Source organism: Stegostoma tigrinum, chromosome 4 (genome assembly GCF_030684315.1).
Source record: "Stegostoma tigrinum isolate sSteTig4 chromosome 4, sSteTig4.hap1, whole genome shotgun sequence".
Lineage (NCBI taxonomy): Eukaryota > Metazoa > Chordata > Chondrichthyes > Orectolobiformes > Stegostomatidae > Stegostoma > Stegostoma tigrinum.
The window spans coordinates 23,786,623-23,808,467 of NC_081357.1; the positions used below are offsets into that span (position 1 = coordinate 23,786,623).

General features: G+C 46.5%; 1 protein-coding gene across 4 annotated transcripts in view; it reads left to right on the forward strand.

The window, feature by feature from the left end:
• The window catches only part of traf3ip2a (TRAF3 interacting protein 2a), a 95,693-nt gene that overhangs the window by 22,849 nt on the left and 50,999 nt on the right, over positions 1-21,845 (forward strand). For 2 of the 4 annotated variants that reach the window (XM_048530260.2, XM_048530259.2), the window contains exon 2: positions 15,551-16,444. The exons of the other annotated variants lie outside the window; for them this stretch is intronic. In XM_048530260.2, the coding sequence (XP_048386217.1) occupies positions 15,553-16,444 (892 nt within the window). In that variant the 5' untranslated portion in view covers positions 15,551-15,552. The remainder of the gene's footprint in view (positions 1-15,550; positions 16,445-21,845) is intronic. 4 annotated transcript variants of the gene reach the window in all.

A 21,845-nucleotide genomic window follows, 5' to 3' on the forward strand; every position in this document is an offset into this window, starting at 1 on the left:
AGGTGGGAGGAAGGGATGGGTGAGAGGAAGAACAGGTTAGGGAGGCAGAGACAGGCTGGGCTGGTTTTGGGATTCAGTGGGGGAGGGGATCAGCTGGGCTGGTTGTGTGATGCAGTGGGGGGAGGGGACGAACTGGGCTGGTTTTGGGATGCGGTGGGGGAAGGGGAGATTTTGAAGCTGGTGAAGTCCACATTGATACCATTGGGCTGCAGGGTTCCCAAGCGGAATATGAGTTGCTGTTCTTGCAACCTTTGGGTGGCGTCATTGTGGCACTGCAGGAGGCCCATGATGGACATGTCGTCTAAAGAATGGGAGGGGGAGTAGAAATAGTTCGCGATTGGGAGGTGCAGTTGTTTATTGCGAACCGAGCAGAGGTGTTCTGCAAAGCGGTCCCCAAGCCTCCGCTTGGTTTCCCCGATGTAGAGGAAGCCACACTGGGAGCAGTGGCTACAGTATACCGCATTGGCAGATGTGCAGGTGAACCTCTGCTTAATATGGAAAGTCATCTTGGGGCCTGGGATGGGGGTGAGGGAGGAGGTGTGGGGGCAAGTGTAGCACTTCCTGCGGTTGCAGGGGAAGGTGCTGGGTGTGGTGGGGTTGGAGGGCAGTGTGGAGCGGACAAGGGAGTCATGGAGAGAGTCGTCTCTCCGGAAAGCAGACAAGGGTGAGGATGGAAAAATGTCTTGGGTGGTGGGATCGGATTGTAGATGGCAGAGGTGTCGGAGGATGATGCGTTGTATCCGGAGGTTGGTGGGGTGGTGTGTGAGAATGAGGGGGAACCTCTTAGGGCGGTTGTGGCGGGGGTGGGGTGTGAGGGATGTGTTGCGGGAAGTGCGGGAGACGCGGTCAAGGGCGTTCTCGACCACTGCGGGGGGAACGTTGTGGTCCTTGAAGAATCTGGACATCTGGGATGTGCGGGAGTGGAATGCCTCATCCTGGGAGCAGATGCGGCAGAGGCAGAGGAATTGGGAATAGGGGATGGAATTTTTGCAGGAGGGTGGGTGGGAGGAGGTGTATTCTAGGTAGCTGTGGGAGTTGGTGGGCTTGAAATGGACATCAGTTTCTATCTGGTTGCCTGAGATGGAGACTGAGAGGTCCAGGAAGGTGAGGAATGTGTTGGAGATGGCCCAGGTGAACTTGAGGTTGGGGTGGAAAGTATTGATGAAGTGGATGAACTGTTCGAGCTCCTCTGGGGAGCAAGAGGCGGCGCCGATACAGTCATCAATGTAACGTAGGAAGAGCTTTGGTTTGGGGCCTGTGTAGGTGCGGAAGAAGGACTGTTCCACGTAACTTACAAAGAGGCAGGCATAGCCTGGGCCCATGCGGGTGCCCATGGCCACCCCCTTTGTCTGTAGGAAGTGGGAGGAATCGAAAGAGAAGTTGTTGAGGGTGAAGACGAGTTCGGCTAGGCGGATGAGTGTGTCGGTGGAGGGGGACTGGTCGGGCCTGCGGGACAGGAAGAAGCGGAGGGCCTTGAGGCCGTCTGCATGAGGAATACAGGTGTATAGGGACTGGACGTCCAATGTGAAAATGAGGTGTTGGGGGCCAGGGAATTGGACGTTCTGGAGGAGGAGGAGGACATGGGTGGTGTCACGGACGTAGGTAGGGAGTTCCTGGACAAAGGGGAGAAAATGGAGTCCAGACAGGTGGAGATGAGTTCGGTGGGGCAGGAACAGGCTGTGACAATGCGTTGACCAGGGCAGGCAGGTTTGTGGATTTTGGGAAGGAGATAGAAACGGGCCGCGCGGGGTTGGGAAATAATAAGGTTGGAGGCTGTGGGTGGGAGATCCCCTGAGGTGATGAGGTCATGGATGGTATTGGAGATGATGGTTTGGTGCTTGGGGGTGGGGTCGTGATCAAGGGGGCGTTCGGAGGTGGTGTCGGAGAGTTGGCGTCGCCTTGTCCCTCAACCCCATCCCAGGCCCCAAGCTGACTTTGCATATTAAGCAGAGGTTCACCTGCGCATCTGCCAATGTGGTATACTGTATCCATTGTACCCAGTGTGGCTACCTCTACATTGGGGAAACCAAGCGGAGGCTTGGGGACCACTTTGCAGAACACCTCCGCTCTGTTCGCAACAAACAACTGCACCTCCCAGTCACGAACCATTTTAACTCCCCCTCCCATTGCTTAGACAACATGTTCATCATGGGCCTCCTGCAGTGCCACAATGACGCCACCCAAAGGTTGCAGGAACAGCAACTCATATTCCGCTTGGGAACCCTGCAGCCCAATGGTATCAATGTGGACTTCACCAGCTTCAAAATCTCCCCTTCCCCCACCGCATCCCAAAACCAGCCCAGTTCGTCCCCTCCCCCCACTGCATCACACAACCAGCCCAGCTGATCCCCTCCCCCACTGAATCCCAAAACCAGCCCAGCCTGTCTCTGCCTCCCTAACCTGTTCTTCCTCTCACCCATCCCTTCCGCCACCTCAAGCCGCACCTCCATTTCCTACCTACTAACCTCATCCCACCTCCTTGACCTGTCCATCTTCCCTGGACTGACCCATCCCCTCCCCACCTATACTCTCCTCTCTACCTATCTTCTTTTCTCTCCATCTTCGGTCCGCCTCCCCCTCTCTCCCTATTTATTCCAGTTCCCTCTCCCCATCCCCCTCTCTGATGAAGGGTCTAGGCCCGAAACGTCAGCTTCTGTGCTCCTGAGATGCTGCTTGGCCTGCTGTGTTCATCCAGCTTCACACTTTACTATCTTGGATTCTCCAGCATCTGCAGTTCCCATTATCTCTGTGTGGACCTGCTCTGGTTTCTTCCCACAGTCCAAAAATGCGCAGGTTAAGTGGATTGGCCATGCTAATTTGCCCCTAGTGTCCATGGATGTGTAGGTTAGGTGGACTAGCCATGGGGAGTGCAATGTTACAGGGAGACGGTAGAGATTGCTCTTTGGAGGGTTGGTGTGAACTCGATGGGCTGAATGGCCTGCTTCCACATTGCAGAGAATCTGTTTTCTGTCTATTATTAGCCTTCTACTCATTTCAGTCCCTTTGACGAACCACATCTGAAAACATTTGAAAACCAATCAAACACTTTCGAACGCATTCTTGCTGCAATATAGGAATGCAAAGTAGATTGAGAGAGGATATTTCCTCATGTGAGGCAATCTAGAATGAGAGGTCATAGCTTTGGGATAAGGGGTGGCAGGTTTAAAACAGAGGTGAGGAGGAATTACTTCTCTCAAAGGGTCATGAATCTGTGGGATTCACACCCCCAGGGTGCAATTGAGCCTGGGACATTGAGTAAATTTAAGGAGGAGATAGGCAGATTTTTTAATTACTAATGGGTTGAAGGATTATGACAGGAAAGTGGAGCTGAGGCCAAGATGAGATCAGCCATGATGGTATTACATTGTGAAACAACTCGAGGGGCTGAATGGCCTACTCCTTCTCCTGGGTCTCATGTTCTAATGAATCAATAGTGAGTTTTAACAAGAAGGGGAACTTGTCTTAATGACAAGAAGTTGTTTATTCCATGATGATAGCAGGTACATGTTACATTGGCTAACTAGGCATCATTACAGATACTATCAGGAACTGAAATGACCACAGCTGTAGTACAGTGTTTAACTCTGGTCACTGTAGGAAGGATATGGAGGGACTGTGCAGAGGAAATAAGCTGCTAGACTTTCATAGCTTAGTTATGAAGAAAGGCTGGAAATGCTTGGGTTGTTTTCTTTCGAGCAGAGAAGGTGGAGAGGGCCCTGAATGTGGTGTACAAGGTTATGAGGGGCATGGACAAGGTGGGTGGAAAGCAGCTGTTCCCCTACAATGAAGGGTCAATGACAGGGGACATAATTTGGAGGTGAAAGGCACAAGGGTTTAGAGGGGATCTAAGGAAAAGATTTTTCACCCAGTGAGTGGTGGAAACCTGGAATGCACTGCCAGGGAGTGTAGTTGAAGCAGGAAATCTCACTACCTTTAAAAGATTCATAGATGAGCACTTGAAATGTCATAATATTCAAGGCTATGGGCCAAGTGCTGGAAAGTGGGACAAGTGTAGATTTAAAGGAGCTTTTGACCATGCAGATTTGATGGGCTCCTGTATGAATCTATAATTTGAGTGTTCCCATTTATCTGTTGCCCTTATCTTTGTTAGTGGTGCAGGTGATGGGTTTTGAAGGTGCTGTCAGAGGAGCCTTGGTGAGTAACTGCGGTACATCTTGTAGACAGTACACACTGCTGCCACTGTTCACGGTGGAAGATGAGATGCCAAACAAAGTGGGCCACTTTACCCTGGCTGTGTTCTCAGGTACAATTGGAGCTACACCCATCCAGGCAATTGGAGAACATTCCATCGCACTCCTAACTTGTGCCTTGGTGAAGAGGTATTGGGGAGTCAAGAGGCAAGTCACTCACCGTGAAATTTCCAGTCTCTCACCTGCTGTTGTAAGCCAATGTGTTAATGTGATGAGTCCAGTTGAGTTTCTGGTCAATGGTAGCACCCAGGATGTTGATCGTGGGGGATTCAGCAATAGTAATGCCACTGAATGGAAAGGGGCAGTGTTGTATTGTCTTTTGTTGAGGTCTTTGCCTGTGTGGTGGTACTTGCTTGCTGGTATCAGCCTGCTGGACATCACTTGGGTTTTGCTGTACTGTGTCAATATCTTTCGTAGGAGGTTGAAAGAATCCCTTTTTTGCTTCACCAGTCTTCCTGGTGCATTTTCCAGCTTTGAGGAATACAGGGGTGAGAAGTGGATAATGTGGAGGAAATTTGGAATCTTCTTGGGGGGTGAGGACTAGAATTATACTTCAGAAACCCTCCCCTCCCAGTGGGGGTGACTGAAATGCACATACACTTTTCACAGTACTCCTGTACTTGAGTACATGTGACAATAAAATCTATATCTAAAATGGTATTCAGTCAACAGAAAATGGGAAGGGAACTCCTCAGTGGTGATATGTGCACTGCAGAGGTGTGAGGTTTGTTCAGCTACTGTCTGTTAGAGTGACTGCTTCCTTTTCTGTGAACTGTCATACAATCTCTTACAGTTTATGTATTCCATCCCCAACCCCAACCCCCCCCAGTCCCAGCCCAAAGCCCCCCTCCTCAGACACTGTCTCTCCAATAACGGTAACCCTCACCTGGTACTGATCCAAACCACAATAGCAGCCATTGTCAGCACGCAGTCTGCCTCTGGTCATTCAGTTAGATTTATTGCGGTTCTTGCAATTTTGCATTCTTCAGTTGTGGCCTGGTAGTAAACTGAGTAAAGGCAGTTGTTCATTATTTACAGGGAGCTTCTAACCATCAGGCATCAAGCAGTTCCCAGATAACAGTTTGAAACCACACGTGCTAGGGCTCCTCAAGGCTCTCGGGGCTCGCATTCTGTGGGTCACTGATTATGTTACTGGGTTTCTAATCTGGAGGTGTGTGAGTTCAAACCCTGCGTGTGACAGTTTGAATATGTCTGGAAACAAAAAGCTAGTGTCAGTTAAAAACAATCTTGGAAAGTCACAGAAAACACAACAAAGTATTAGGCCACTCGGCCCTTCAAGCTGATCGTGGCTTATTGGATTCTCACCTCAACTGCATATCCCCCATTAAACTTTTATAATCAGGAATTGACTTATTTCTGTCTTAAAAATATTTAAAGCTTCTATATCCACTGACTTCTGAGAAAGGAAATTCCAAGACTCTGACCCCCCTGAGAGAAAAAGAAGATGATTCCACGTCTGTTTTAAGTGGACGACCCTTCATTTTAAACTCTGCCCCCCCAGATCCAAAAATCGCTCACTGGAGGAAACACATTTTCAAAATCAACGCAAACAAATCTCATTGGGGTCTTACATGTTTCAATTCAGCCACCTCTGACTCTCTTAAACTGCAGAGGATATATAATCATACAATCATACAGTAGAGGCCTTTTTGCCCATCAAGTCATTTGAGCTTAGTGTGTTTATCCGTTCCTCAAAAGGTAATCCACTCATTCGAGGAAGCTCAAAATTCAATATTGCCCTCAGAAGCAGATTGACTGGCCTATATATATTAATGATTAAATGACAGCTTTTGTCATCTTGGGAAACAAGGGTGATGAAGAAAAGACAGGAAATTGGAGGCAAAGAATGTCAAATCAGCCGTAATCCTGTTGAATGGTGGATCAGGCCTCCAGGGGTTGAGTGGTCTACTCCTGTTCCTATTGCCTATGGTCTTACATTTCATGCAATCAAATAAGAACAAGTATAAGAGAGAACTTATTTCACAGTAGGTAGAAATCCCTGTCTCTGAATCTATGAAGTTTTCTTCAGTGATGGGGAAGGTTGTAAAAGTAGCTGAACTATCTATCAGATATCAATCTATCAGATCTATCTGTCATATAATTAGGGAAAGCCAGCACAGTTTTGCTAAAGTCAAATTGTATTTTGAGGTTGATGAAGTTGATATGGTTCACATGGACTTCAAAAAAATGGTAATAAGAACTGCCGGTGCTGGAGTCAGAATACACAGCGTGGAGCTGGATGAGCACAGCAGGCCAGGCAGCATCAGAGAAGCAGGAAAGCTGATGTTTTGGGTCAGGAGACTTCTGGAGAAGTCAGCTTTCCTGCTCCTCTGATGCCACCTGGCCTGCTGTGTACTTCCAGCTCCACACTGACTTCCAAGCAGTGTTTGATGAAATGTGACAGGCCTCCCAAGGTCGAAGCCCGTGGAACAAAGAGACGGCCGGAATGTGGATCTGAATTGGCCAAATGACAGAGATAAGGTTCAAAAGTGTTTTTCAAGCTGGATAAAAGTAAACAGGAGGATTGCCAGGGTTCAGTAATAAAACCGCTGCTTCTTCTATATATGTACTAATCACCTAGATTTCGGGGACAGGCCTAATTTCAAAAGTGGGGGTGACTCAAGATTTGAAAGTACTGTGAAATATGAGGGGGTTGATGATAAACTTCAAGACAACAAAGGCAGGCTGTCAGAATGAATGACAAAGGAAATTCAATTCGGATTTAAGTACAAAGTGATATATTTTGGCAGGAAAAGCAACATCAAGTAAGGGGTACAATTCTAAAGGAGGTGTTGGAACACAAAAACCTGGGAGTTAAAGATCCACAAATCAACGAGGGAATGGTTGAGAAATTGGTCCAAAAAGCCACTCATCATCTTGGATTTTATGAATGTAAGAAGAGGGTAGAATTGTCCTTTCTCTGGATGTGATGAGGAATGGGAAAGTTTGGGTGAGTTTGTTTCAGAGAGAAACTCACGCTTTTCTATCAACCTCTGCAATTGAGTGCTGGGAAAGAGGATCCATGAACAGCTTTTGCAGCTTGGCAGCAGTTAATGCCCTTAACTGGTCAATTAATAGCCATTTAGGGACCTTGACTCACTGATCCTCAATCAACTGCTTCTCTGGCAGTCAAGAGGCTTCCAATTGGGAGACCGTGGTAGCCCACCTGCCTGATTGGTGTTGTGGGGTTGGGGAGGGCTCTAATTCACCAGGCAGGACATAGGAACATGAGTAGGCCTCTCCTGGGAAATCGTGGCCGATCTGCGGCCTAAATCCATGCAACTGCCTTTGGCCTTTATCCCTTAAGGGCCCTGACCCAAACCTCCAACTTTCCTGCTCTTGTGAAGCTGCCCGACCCTCTGTGTTCCTCCAGCTCCATGCTGTGTTGACTCTTAACGAAAAGATTCTTTGTGTCAGATTTGGAGCCAATCAGAGGCACAGATGGTGAGATTATGGGTGCGCTTTGAAAGCCACTCCCTGGCCTTACCTCTGACCCTCCTGGCATCCCTGATCCTGTGACCAGAAATAAACAAAGAAGACTCGTCTCCTTGCCAGTGGAGACTTTTTTTAATTTAGCAAACTCCTCTTCAAATTCAAGGTAACAAAGTGTGGAGCTGGATGAACACAGCAGGCCAAGCAGCATCTCATCATAGAGGGTCTAGGCCCGAAACGTCAGCTTTTGTGCTCCTGAGATGCCGCTTGACCTGCTGTGTTCATCCAGCTCCACGCTTTGCAGATGCTGGAGAATCCAAGATAACAGTTCCCATTATCACTCCTCTTCAAATTCAGCCCACTTGAATCCCCTTGAGCTTGTTGAATTTTACCATTCTCCAACCATCAGTTTTGATGGCGTTAGAATTAACTCTTTGATCCCTGCTTTTGAACTCTCATTACACCATGAGCAGGTGAGTTATCTACAGTATTGTGGCCACTATTTATCCATCTATTCATGCCATAGAGTCATAGAAATCTACAGCACCTTGGGCCAATCCCATCCATGACAGCCTAAAACAACCACCTAACTGTACCAAGATAATAAAATGTGAGGCTGGATGAACACAGATGGCCAAGCAGCATCTCAGGAGCACAAAAGCTGACGTTTCGGGCCTAGACCCTTCATCAGAGAGGGGGATGGGGTGAGGGTTCTGGAATAAATAGGGAGAGAGGGGGAGGCGGACCGAAGATGGAGAGAAAAGAAGATAGGTGGAGAGAGTATAGGTGGGGAGGTAGGGAGGAGATAGGTCAGTCCAGGGAAGACGGATAGGTCAAGGAGGTGGGATGAGGTTAGTAGGTAGATGGGGGTGCGGCTTGGGGTGGGAGGAAGGGATGGGTGAGAGGAAGAACAGGTTAGGGAGGCAGAAACAGGTTGGACTGGTTTTGGGATGCAGTGGGTGGAGGGGAAGAGCTGGGCTGGTTGTGTGGTGCAGTGGGGGGAGGGGACGAACTGGGCTGGATTAGGGATGCAGTTGGGGAAGGGGAGATTTTGAAACTGGTGAAGTCCACATTGATACCATTAGGCTGCAGGGTTCCCAGGTGGAATATGAGTTGCTGTTCATGCAACCTTCGGGTGGCATCATTGTGGCACTGCAGGAGGCCCATGATGGACATGTCATCTAAAGAGTGGGAGGGGGAGTGGAAATGGTTTGCGACTGGGAGGTGCAGTTGTTTGTTGCGAACTGAGCGGAGGTGTTCCGCAAAGCGGTCTCCAAGCCTCCGCTTGGTTTCCCCAAAGTAGAGAAAGCCACACCGGGTACAGTGGATGCAGTATACCACATTGGCAGATGTGCAGGTGAACCTCTGCTTAATGTGGAATGTCATCTTGGGGCCTGGGATAGGGGTGAGGGAGGAGGTGTGGGGGCAAGTGTAGCATTTCCTGCGGTTGCAGGGGAAGGTGCCGGGTGTGGTGGGGTTGGAGGGCAGTGTGGAGCGAACAAGGGAGTCACGGAGAGAGTGGTCTCTCCGGAAAGCAGACAAGGGTGGGGATGGAAAAATGTCTAGGGTGGTGGGGTCGGATTGTAGATGGCGGAAGTGTCAGAGGATGATGCGTTGTATCCGGAGGTTGGTGGGGTGGTGTGTGAGAACGAGGGGGATCCTCTTTGGGCGGTTGTGGCAGGGGCGGGGTGTGAGGGATGTGTTGCGGGAAATGCGGGAGACGCGGTCAAGGGCGTTCTCGATCACTGTGGGGGGAAAGTTGCGGTCCTTGAAGTACTTGGACATCTGGGATGTGCGGGAGTGGAATGTCTTATCGTGGGAGCAGATGCGGCGGAGGCGGAAGAATTGGGAATAGGGGATGGAATTTTTGCAGGAGGGTGGGTGGGAGGAGGTGTATTCTAGGTAGCTGTAGGAGTCGGTGGGCTTGAAATGGACATCAGTTACAAGCTGGTTGCCTGAGATGGAGACTGAGAGGTCCAGGAAGGTGAGGGATGTGCTGGAGATGGCCCAGGTGAACTGAAGGTTGGGGTGGAAGGTGTTGAAGTGGATGAACTGTTCGAGCTCCTCTGGGGAGCAAGAGGCGGCGCCGATGCAGTCATCAATGTACCTGAGGAAGAGGTGGGGTTTGGGGCCTGTGTAGGTGAGGAAGAAGGACTGTTCCACGTAACCTACAAAGAGGCAGGCATAGCTGGGGCCCATGCGGGTGTCCATGGCCACCCCCTTAGTCTGTAGGAAGTGGGAGGAGTCAAAAGAGAAGTTGTTGAGGGTGAGGTCGAGTTCGGCTAGGCGGATGAGGGTGTCGGTGGAGGGGGACTGGTCGGGCCTGCGCGACAGGAAGAAGCGGAGGGCCTTGAGGCCATCTGCATGCAGAAAGCAGGTGTATAGGGACTGGACGTCCATGGTGAAGATGAGGTGTTGGGGGCCAGGGAATTGGAAGTCCTGGAGGAGGTGGAGAGCGTGGGCGGTGTCACGGACGTAGGTGGGGAGTTCCTGGACTAAAGGGGAGAAAATGGAGTCCAGATAGGTGGAGATGAGTTTGGTGGGGCAGGAGCAGGCTGAGACGATGGGTCGACAAGGGCAGGCGGGTTTGTGGATTTTGGGAAGGAGATAGAAACGGGCCGTGCGGGGTTGGGGAACAATGAGGTTGGAGGCTGTGGGTGGGAGGTCCCCTGAGGTGATGAGGTCATGAATGGTGTTGGAGATGATGGTTTGGTGCTCGGGTGTGGGGTCATGATCGACGAGGTGGTAGGAGGTGGTGTCGGAGAGTTGGCGTCTGGCCTCTGTGATGTAGAGGTCAGTGCGCCATACTACCACTGTGCCACCCTTGTCTGCGGTTTTGATGGTGAGGATGGGGTTGGAGCGGAGGGCTGCCCGTTCTGTGGGGGAGAGGTTGGAGAGGTTGAGGCGGTTAATGTCTTGACGGCAGTTGGAGATGAAGAGGTCGAGGGAGGGTAGGAGGCCTGGGGGTGGTGTCCAGGAGGAGGACTTGTGTTGGAAGCGGGTGAAGGGGTCAGTGGAGGGAGGGACCTAACTGTACCAATCCCATTTTCCAGTACTTGGCTCACAGCTGTTTACAACTTAATATCACAATTGTATAACTAACTACTTTCCGAATGTTATGAGGCTGACTGTCTCTATCACCCGTACAGGTAGCGAGTTCCAGATTCTCACCACCTTCTTGGATGAAAGCTTTTCCTCACATCTCCTCTAAACCTTCTGCCGCGCCCCCCCCCAACTTTACTTAAGTGTTTGCAGACCTAATGTAACAAATGGTTACAATCCTGTTGCTGTGTGTGGGAGCTTGCTGCGTGCAGAATCTCTGCTGTGTTTTCTACATTGCAACAGTGACCGCATTTCAGAAAAACTTCCCTTGCTGCTTCGTTGGTGTTTCCTTCACATTGCTGCGGCGACATTTCCTTGTATTTGAACTCAGTGCAGTACCAAGCTATTTTCCAGCAGATGGTGCTACCCTCTTATTTCCTGGGACATGGTTTTGTGGGAGCAGGGGTGGCAGGGTGTTGAAATTGGTGGGTGATCATTTGGGGAGAGGGCACTGGAGCCAGATTATGCCTCGCTTTTGTAATAGTGGGCCATGTTGGGAGGGCGACTGTGCACCAGTGATGGATGCTACTTTAGGTCAACTTATCCAAAGCACCAACTTAGCACCCACATATAACATTGTGCACCCCAGACTGTAATGCCTCAGGGGGCAATTTTCATCTTTGGGTAACGTCAGGTCTAACTCGGTTTTCTTCTCTTTCATGACTGCCCAAATTTCAGTCATAAACAGCAACTTGATTAACTTGTTTAAGTTCAATTACACCACTACTTACAACGCAAGATCCAAATCCTGACATGAGAAGAAAATCAGACGATTTATCAGTTATAGAGAGAAAGACATTTGAAGGGCAGAGAGAAAGAGAAAAAAAAACTTCAGAAAAGCTTCTTAAAGGTCTTGGGATGTGGGTTGGAGCTGGATCTAACTTTAGGGGGAAAACACGGGTAACTGGTAGATGTGGAGTGGGGAAGCAGTTTGGAGATAGTGACTCAGTAAGATTTCAGGTGATAATGGATCAAGACAGAGATGAACAAGAAATAAAGAGGAAGGGTGTGTGATTTTTTTATTAATGTAAGACAGTATCTGATAATGTGAACTATGTCAGAGCAGCAGAAACATTCAAAGGCGTAATAGTGAGAGTGGCGGGACCAATACGTTCCTACAAGCTATCAACAAATGCAGAGAAAATGTCGATGCCAAGAGATGTACAGTATTAGATAAGGAGAAGAGAAAAGCTTTAAGTAGATACCGAAGGCTCAGAATAGTAGATGCCCCAGAGAAGAGTAGAAAGTTCAGGAGGTTGTTTGGAAAAGGCGTTAGGAGAGCAAAGAGGGAATATGAGAAAAGAAAAACACAGAAAATCCAAAGACATTTTATAAATATGTTCGGGGCAAGTTTTTTTCCCAATAGTTTCCCTAGCACTCGATTTAGATTCATTGGCCTGCAATATTCTGGTTTATCCCTCCCACACTTCTTCAAGAATAATACCACATCAGTTGTCCTCCGGTCCTCTGGCACCTCTCCTATAACCACAGAGAATTTGAAAATTAATGTCAGAGCCCATGAAATCTCTTCCCTCGCATCTCACAACCACTGGGGATACATCTCATCTAGCCTGGGGATTTATCCACTTTCAAGCCTGTTAAAACCATTAATATTGCCTCTCTCTCAATGCTCATTCATTCAAGTATATCACAGCTTCCCTCCCTGTTTTCAGTATCAAAGCATCCTTCTCTACAGCGAATAGAGATGCAAAGTACTCATTTAAAACTTTAGCTTTCTTTTTTGTCTCTGCCATATTTGTCCTTAATGGGCCCTACTCTCCCTGGTCATTCTCTTGCCCCGAACATATTTATAAAATGTCTCTGGATTTTCTGTGTTTTTCTTTTCTCATATTCCCTCTTTGCTCTCCTAACGCCTTTTCCAAGCAACCTCCTGAACTTTCTATTCTTCTCTGGGGCATCTACTATTCTGAGCCTTCGGTATCTACTTAAAGCTTTTCTCTTCTCCTTATCTAATACTGTACATCTCTTGGCATCGAGATTTTCTCTGCATTTGTTGATAGCTTGTAGGAACGTATTGGTCCCGCACTCTCACTATTACGCCTTTGAATGTTTCTGCTGCTCTGACATTAGTTCACATTATCAGATACTGTCTTACATTAATAAAAAATCACACACCCTTCCTCTTTATTTCTGGTTCACCTTTGTCGTGATCCATAATTGCCTGAAATCTTACTGAGTTATGGTCACTATCTCCAAACTGCTTCCCCACTCCACATCTACCAGTTACCCATTTTTTTTTCCCCTAAAGTTAGAAGTAATATGCACTTAGAGAGGCAAGGACTAACCCATATAGTAACTCAGAGATAGCAATAACTACAGATGCTGGAGTCAAAAATAACACAGTGTGGAGCTGAAGGAGCACAACAGGCCAGGCAGCATCAGAGGAGCAGGAAAGGTAACGTTTCAGGTCTGGACCCTCCTTCAGAAATGTGTTCCTCCAGCTCCACACTGTGTTGTGCCATATAATCAGCATGGCTTTATAACCACATCTAACAAAGCTGACTGAATTTCTCAAGATGACTAGGTTTGTAGAGGACAGTAGTGAATTTTTGTCACCTGCATGGACTTCACTAAGACTTTTAACAAGGCCTAACATGGCAGACTTGTTAAGAAGCTAAGAACATATGGGATCAAGGGCGATTTTGCAAATTAGATTCACAATTGGCTCAGTGCTGGAAGCAGAGGATGATGGATGGGTCTGTAACTAGAAGGATGTGTCCAGTAAGTTCCCATAGGCTTCAGTGCTGGCTCCCTTGCAGTTTGTAGTGTGATGATGCTCTGGCTTTAAGAGTTGTATTTTGTCCTGCTTTCTTTTAAGAGAGAGATTGAATGAGAGATTTGACGAGCAGTCTATGGTATTGTGAGCAGTTTGAGAGGCCTTGGGTTTTTATTTTAAGTTGGAACAATAGAAGCAGCCTGGCTGGGTGTGGCCAGCTTGCACGAACCAGGTTTTCTAGGCTTTTTCTAGCTTTTATATTTGGTAGAAGCTGTTGGAGTTTTTAAGAAGTAGAAGCTATTTTTCCCCCTCTCTCAGTTACAGCTAGAAGCAGGGGTTTTTCTTCCTACTGTAGGCATGGCACGTAAGAAAAACTCAATACTGAATTTGCATGTTTGCCAGGGGTGTGTTTATGACATCTTTATACAGACTCGTATCAAATTTTGTGTGATAATACACCAGTGAAATATCTTTGAAGATTTAATGACATAACATGAGCAGTATTTGTGTTATTGTCAAATGTGGCTCAGAAATATATATTAAACAGTGGGTAACTTCAAATACAAATAATATGTAAAGCATTTTTAAAAAGAGGCTATGATATAGCACTGACAGATAAGGTTAAGGATCATCCAAAGAGATTGTACAAATATGTTAAGAACAAAAGAGCAACTTAAGAGAGAATAATACCCCTTAAAGATCAACGAGGGATGTGTGGAGCCACAGGACATAGGAGAGATACTAAGCAAATATTTCACACCAGTTTTTGCTGTGGGAAAGGAAATGGAGGTTAGGCAACTCAGGAAATATATATTGATGTCTTGAAAACAGTCACATTCCAAACTGCAAGTGCTGGAGAGCTTAAAAAAAAAACATAAAAGTGGATAAATCTCTGGGACCTGATCAAGTGTATCCCAGGGATTTATGAGAAATTAGGGAAGAAATTGCAGGGCCCCAGCAGAGATATTTGTATCTTCTACAGCCACGGGTGAGGTGCGGGAGGACTGGAGAATGGCTCAAGTTGGGCATTTGTTTTAAGACCGGCTGTTGGAGAAGACTGGGAATTGTGAGGCAAGACACCAGTGGTGGTTAAGTTATTGGAAGGAATTCTGAGAGGTGGGGGAGGGATTTACATGCATTTGAAGCAGCAAGGACTGATGGGGCATAATCAACATGCTTTTGTGCAAAAAAAATCATGTCTCACTAACTTGATTGAGTGTTTTTAAGGATGTAACTGAGAAAGATTAATAAGGGCAGAACTTGCATGTTGTCTCCATGAACCTTAGTAAAGTCTTTGACAGGATTCCACATAGTAGATGAACTAGTAAAGTTAGATCACATGGGATTCAGGGAGAGCTTGACAATTGAATACAAAATTGGCTTGATGGCAGGAGACTGGGGAAGGTAGTGGAGGGGTGTTTTTCAGACTGGAGACCTGTGTCCAGCAGGGATCCACAGTTGTTTATCTTTTATGTAAATGATTGGACAAGAATTTAGGAGGCGTTGTTTGTAAATTTGCGGATAGCATCAAAATTGGTGGTACAGTCAAGGCAAATATAAAGTCCTGTGCTCCAGATGCAATTCAATTAGTCAAACGACCGGATGTTGAGCACAACACAGTTTATTCAAACACTGCAGTTAAAATACAACATAAGCTGGGTGATGGAAGATTCTGTTAAGGAGACGGGTTCCACATTGTGTCTTAAAGAGGAAAGAGAATTTTGAAGATGGAAGTATGGAGCTTAGAGCTCAAGCATCTACACCACCAAAGGTGGGGGATTAAAATGAGTGAAGCTGCAAGGTGCAGAATCTGAGGAAGGCTGAGTCACAGAGGGTTGTAGAGTTAATGAAGGCTATTGTGGAGCTAGGCAGAGCAGGGAGAACATGACTGCTGTTGAACTGAATATGTGCATGCATGGAGGAAAGGAGAGAAAGTGTGGCTGGCAACAGCAATCTGCTGCTTGGGATGTCTGAGTCAAAGTTCCAGCTGTTTGGAAGCATCAGTGTATTCTCACTCCACTGCTTCGGTTCAATTTTTGTTTTACAGCAATGGCAGGTCCGCAAAGCCAAGCGGAGGAGGTGGATGAGGATCTACATTGCTGGATGCAGTCTTCAACTTCACAGGGCAGCAGCGTTGATGAGAAGCTGGAAAGGTTTCAATGGCCCACCAGACAAAAAACTGAAACCAGTCACCGTGACCAGATGTCAGCTTCACATGCCCTCGCATGTGAGATGACAGAGGAGAACTCCGCTCCAGCAGGGGAGAAGCAGCCAGACACTGCCAATCATCATTATCATTATCAGTCTCAGCCTGTCCCCCAGTTTCTGAAGCTGGATAGTAACAGTGAACAGTATTGCCTCTCACTGACGGAAGCTGAGAGGGAGCCAAAGGAGGCTTTGGAATCCGAATTTAAGGACTTTGCATTGATGAATGAGTTTGATTGTTCTTCACGATTCGGAAAAGGCACATCTTCAGACACCAGCTTGTTTTTGGCAGCGGTGGCCGACAATTGGGGAAATTCGGATAAGTGCAGCAGACCTGAGAGCAGAGATCAGGTGAAACCAGCCTCTGTTCCAGCTTCAAGCAGCATGGCCTCCCCACTCATTCTGGACCACGCTCGTGAAACCGAGAAGGCTTTCCTCAATGGCTGTCCATGTGTAACCAGCAATCCTGCCAGTGTTTCACTGTCAGAGTGTCAGGCCCATTTCGAGTTGCCCAGTAAAGATACAGGGTATGAATCTCACAGTCAACTGGATCCTCCTGGGCCCCTCCTCTCAGGGCTGAATGACCTGGAGCCTCCTCTCCCTCTGCAATCCAGGGAATTTTCTGTGGGGGAATCCCACATGTACCCTGTGTTTTTATATCCCAGGACCCCAGCCAATATTCCTCGATACTCTCCAGGTATTCCTCAATACAGATACCAGCAACTGCAAAGCCCTTGTAAGTGAAGTTTTTACCTCCCTTAAGTGAATTTAACTTAATTTACCTCCTTAACTACAGATAGGCCATGCTGATGTTTGTACTCAAACTTCTGCGTGGAATTGCAGTCTTGGTCAGGGAATCAATTATAGCAGTGAGAAGGGATGGATCGATAATTGAGGAAAAATGGGTAGAAGTTAAAAAAAACGGAAAGGGGCAAACACACTGTTAGCTGTGTATAATAGGCCCTCAAACAGTCAGATAGAGTTTGAACTATGTAATCAGATTTCAGAGAAAAGTAGGAACAGCTAGACAAAAGCAATAGGATATTTTAACTACCCACTTCTAAACTGGGATGATTTAGTGTGCAAGGGAGGAAGCAAAATTCTCAAATTGCATCCACGAGAATGTTTTTAGCCAGTACATAGAAAGCCCAACAAGAGAGAGGGCAGTTTTCAATATAATATTCAGGCAGCACAGCTCCGTGATTAGCACAGCGCCAGGGACCTGGGTTTGATTCCAGCTTTGGCCACTGTCTGTGTGGAGTTTACACAGTCTCCCTGTCTCTGTGTGGGTTTCCTCCCACAACCCAAAGATGTGCAGATTATATGGATTGGCCATGCCAAATTGCCCATAGTGTCCAGGGATGTGCAGGCTAGGTTGGTTTAGCCATGAGAAATGCAGAGTTACAGGGATAGGGTAGAGGTTTGGATGGGGTCGATGGGCTGAATGGCCTGTTTCCATGCTGTAGGGTATCTATGATTCTAAATGAGCCTGGGCAGGTGGAAGGTGTATTGGTGGGGGAGCATTTTGGAGATAGTGATCATAACTCAGCTAGATCTAGGATATTTATGGATAAGTATAAGAACGGGCTGCGAATACAAAGTGCTAAACAGGGGAAAGACTAATTTTACCAGGATACAATTTAACCTGAGCAGACTAGGAGCAGTAACGTGCAGATAAAGCTGCATTGGAGGAGTGGGAGGCATTCAAGGAGGAGATGGCAAGAGTACAGGGTAAAAATGTTCCAGTAAAGAGAAACGGTAGAACCAAAGACTGTAGCATTCTGGACGTCAAGGGCACAAAGCTTAGGATGAAAATGAGAAGCTTAGAGCAGAAACCGAGGGCTCAAAATGATAGGATCCCTAGAGCGGTGTAAAAACCCCACAGGGGAGCTTAAAAAATGGAAATAAAGAAATCAAGGAAGATGCGGGGAAGCATTGGTGCATAGAGTATTTTCAAATAAATAAAGAACAAGCAAATAACTAGAGAAAGAGTAGGATCTATTCGGAAAGATAGCGGTAATCTGTGTGTGGACCTGGAAGAGATGGGTGCAGACCTCAATGAATACCTTGCTTGGATTCAAACAGTAGACTTTAGGCTGGAGGATTGTGAAATATATGAAGGAATTAACATCGAGAGACAGGAGATACTAGTGGGTTTAGCAGCCTTCACAATGGGAGCATCCACAGGCCTGAACATGATGAATCAGGCTGTTAAGGGAGGCTCTGCCACTAATGTTCAGATCCTGTTTGGACACAGGTGAGGTGCCAGAGAACCGCAGCAAAGTTCTCTCTAAGATGCATGGCTGCATGAGCACACTGCTGCTCCGAGATCCCATGTGTGGCAGTCGGAATCGGCGTTGAGTTCCAGCTCCGGGAGTCTCTGCCACACACTGGCCTCGGAGTCCCGAGCAGCTGGGAGGAAAGTTTGAGGGAACACCGGACCAGCGAGACTTTTAATGTTGTCCCAGTACTTTTAAGAAAAGGGAGGAAGCAATATGCCAGGAGATTACTGACAGTCAGTCTAACCTCAGTGTTAGGGAAACTATCAGTAAGAATTCTGAGGCAGAGAACATAACTGCATGTGGAGAGATAATCGGGGCTGGTTTGCATGAATTTGTTGAGGGAAGGTCATGTTTGACAAAATTTGATCAAATTTTTGAGGCGGTAAATGAAAGTAATGCATTTGACTTGGTCTACATGGACTTAGCAAGGCTTGATTGTTTGAAGAGGTTACCAAGAAGATAGATGAAGGCAAATCAGTAGACATTGTCTCCGTAGAATTTAGCAAGGCCTTCGACAAAATCCCACATGGTAGACTGGTTAGTAAAGTTAGATCAAATGGGATCCAGGAGAGATAGCCAATTGAATCCAAAATTGCTTGATGGTAGACAACATTGGGACGTGGTTGAGGTGTTGTTCAGACTGGAGGCCTGTGAGCAGTTGTGGACCACAAGGTTCGGTTCTGGGTCCACTATTGTTCATCATTTACATCAACGATTTGGATGAGATGTAGGATGTATAGTTCATAAGTTTTTGGATAATGACAAAATTAATGGGACAGTGGACAGTGAAGAAGGTTCTGAGATCTTGATCAGGTGGACCAATGGGCCAAGCAGTGGCAGATGGAGTTTAATTTAGATAAATGTGAGGGGTTGTATTTTGGAAAGGCAAGCCAGAGCAGCACTTAACACCATTTAATGGTAGGGCCCTGGCGAGTGTTGTTGAACAGAGGGACCTAGGCACGCAGGTTCATAGTTCCTTGAAAGTGACATTGCAGGTAGACAGGGTGGTGGAGAAGGCATTTGGCATGCTTGCCTTTATTGGCTAGTGCATTGAGTATAGAAGCTGGTGTGTCATGTTGTGCTGTATAGGACATTGGTGAAGTCACTTCTACAATGCAGTGTAAATTTCTGGTTGTCTGATGTACGAAGTATGTTGTCAAGTTAGAAAGGGTGCAGAAGAAATTTACAAGGATGTTGCCAGGACTGGAGAGTTTGAGTGATAAGGAGAGGCTGGATAGGCTGGGACTTCATTCTCTTGGAGTGTCGGAAGCTGAGGGATGACCTTGTAGAGTTAATTGAACTAGGGTAAATAGCCAAGGTCGTCTCCCAAGGATAGGGGAGTCCAAAATGGAGGGCGTAGGTTTAAGGTGAGAGGGGAAGATTTAAAAGGGGTCTGAGGAGCAATGTTTTCACACATAGGGTGGTGCACGTATAGAATGAGTTACCACAGGAAGTAATAGAGGTGGGTACTATTACGACATTTAAAAGACATTTGGACAGGTACATGGATAGGAAAGGTTTAGAGGATAATGGGCCAAGTGGGACTAGTTCAGTTTAGGATACTGGTCGAGATGGACAAGTTGAACCGAAGGGTCTGTTTCCACGCTGTTTAACTCTATGGCTTTTGATCAGGCCCCTTGTGGCAGGCTGATCAAGAAAGTAAGCCCCATAGGATCCAAGGCAAACTGGCACATTGGCTCCAAAATTGGCTGAGTGGCAGGAAGCAGTGCATGATGGTAAAGGGATATTTCTATGTCTGTTTCCAGCAGGGTTCTGCAAGGCTCAGTGATGAAGCCTATGCTGTCATGGAGTACATTAATGATTTGGACTTCAATGTAGCGGGTATGATCACAAAGTCCATAAATAACTTGAAAACTAGTTAATTTCAGTTGAACTTCAGTGCTGGTGTGATGCAAGGTGCATAGCCCAAATGTCGCAGAGACTCATTCATCATATCAAACAGCGTATCCCTTCTGCTGTTTGCAACAAGCAAGGCACTGACTGTACCCAACCAGCCTGTCCTTGCAAAACTCTCAACATAATGTCCAGAATTAGATATGATTCTGCAATTGGCCAGCATTTGCTGGAGGATCCTGCGTGCACAAAGAATTAGGCTAAAAATCAGTTTAAGATTGTCAGCAGGGCGCGCCATATGGTGCACTTGTGTGGTACTGGAAGGCACATATTAATAGTCAGGACCCTGTTCTTTTACGGACAAAAAGAACATAGACACATTGTGCCTGCTTCACTTGACAGGAGAGGTTACAGCCGGTTCATCTGCCAGGACAATGTCTTGACCAATCAGAAGTTCACCTCCTCAGACAGCACATTCCAAACTGCTACCGTCTAGAAGGACAAGGTCAGCAAATAGATGGGAACACCAAGCTCCTGTCCAAGCCACATGCCCATATTGACTTGGAAAATTATCACTGCTCAATCATTGTCATTGGGTCAAAATCCTGAAGTTCCCTCCCTAACCGATTTTTGCATTTGCTGCATGGACTGTAGTTGTTCAAAAAGACATCAGAGCACTACCTTTCCAATGGCTATTGGTGATGCACAATAAATACTGGCCAACCCAGCAAAGCCAAATCCCTTGAATCATTAAAAAATCAGAGTCAATCTGCTTCATTTAAAATTTAAACAAAACCTTGCAGTTAACTGTCAATCACAATTAACACTATTCCCAACCAGAATCCACTTGCCAAGCAAGTAACATTCTCCTCTCATAAAGTATAATTATTGGTTTTCCCCTTAAATTGACATTGGTGAATTATCCTGAAGAGTGAAGAAATAGCTTTGACAATATGTGCTGATGTGTGATAACAAAGTGTGAAGCTGGATGAACACAGCAGGTCAAGCAGCATCTCAGGAGCACAAAAGCTGACGTTTCAGGCCTAGACCCTTCATCAGAGAGCCCTCTGATGAAGGGTCTAGGCCCGAAACGTCAGCTTTTGTGCTCCTGAGATGCTGCTTGGCCTGCTGTGTTCATCCAGCTTCACACTTTTTGTTATCTTGGATTCTCCAGCATCTGCAGTTCCCATTATTACTGTGCTAATGTGTATCTTTTTTTAATATAGCTCAAACTCCTAGAGAGAGCTCAGAAGAACTGACTACAAAATGTTCAACAGAAAAGGAGGTCATGCTAGCTCTGGTTCTTGGGTATAAGCTAGGCGAAGTGGTTCAAATGTCAGTAGGAGAAAATTCTGGGATAGTGATCATTCCAGGTTGACTATGAGGAAAAAAACATAGAAGAAACGCAAAACAAAAATAGTTCACAAGCAGAAAGCCAATTTCAGTGCATCTGGTTTTAGAATCAAAGATGAGAAAGGTGATCTTATTAAAATATTTAAGAAGTTGAGTGATTTTGGCAGGGTAAATCTGAACAGTAGGCACTTTTAGAACTGGGGGAACAGTTTAAAAATATTGTAAGATGGAGATGAGGAGGAATTTGTTCCCTCAGAAGAAATCTTTGGATTTAGAAGCTAATTTTTGGAATTTTTTTTCACATAGAACAGTGAAGGCTAGATATTGAATATATTCAAGGATAGGTTAGACTGATTTTTGACTGATACGAAGGTGGAGAGTTATGGGGGAATGGGTGACAATCGGGTCAATCATGAAGAAGCAAGTTACTGCAGATACTGGAATCTACTGAAAATAACCAATGCTAGTGATCACAGTTTGTCAGGCAGTATCCATGGAGAGAGAGAGAGAGAACCAACGTTTCGAGTCTGGATGACTCTTCAGCAGAGCGATCTTATTGAATGGTGGAGCAGGCTTAATAATACCGAATAGCCGTCACCCTAATGATCTTGTCATGAATAGCACTAGCAAATCTAAAAAATTGGTGAC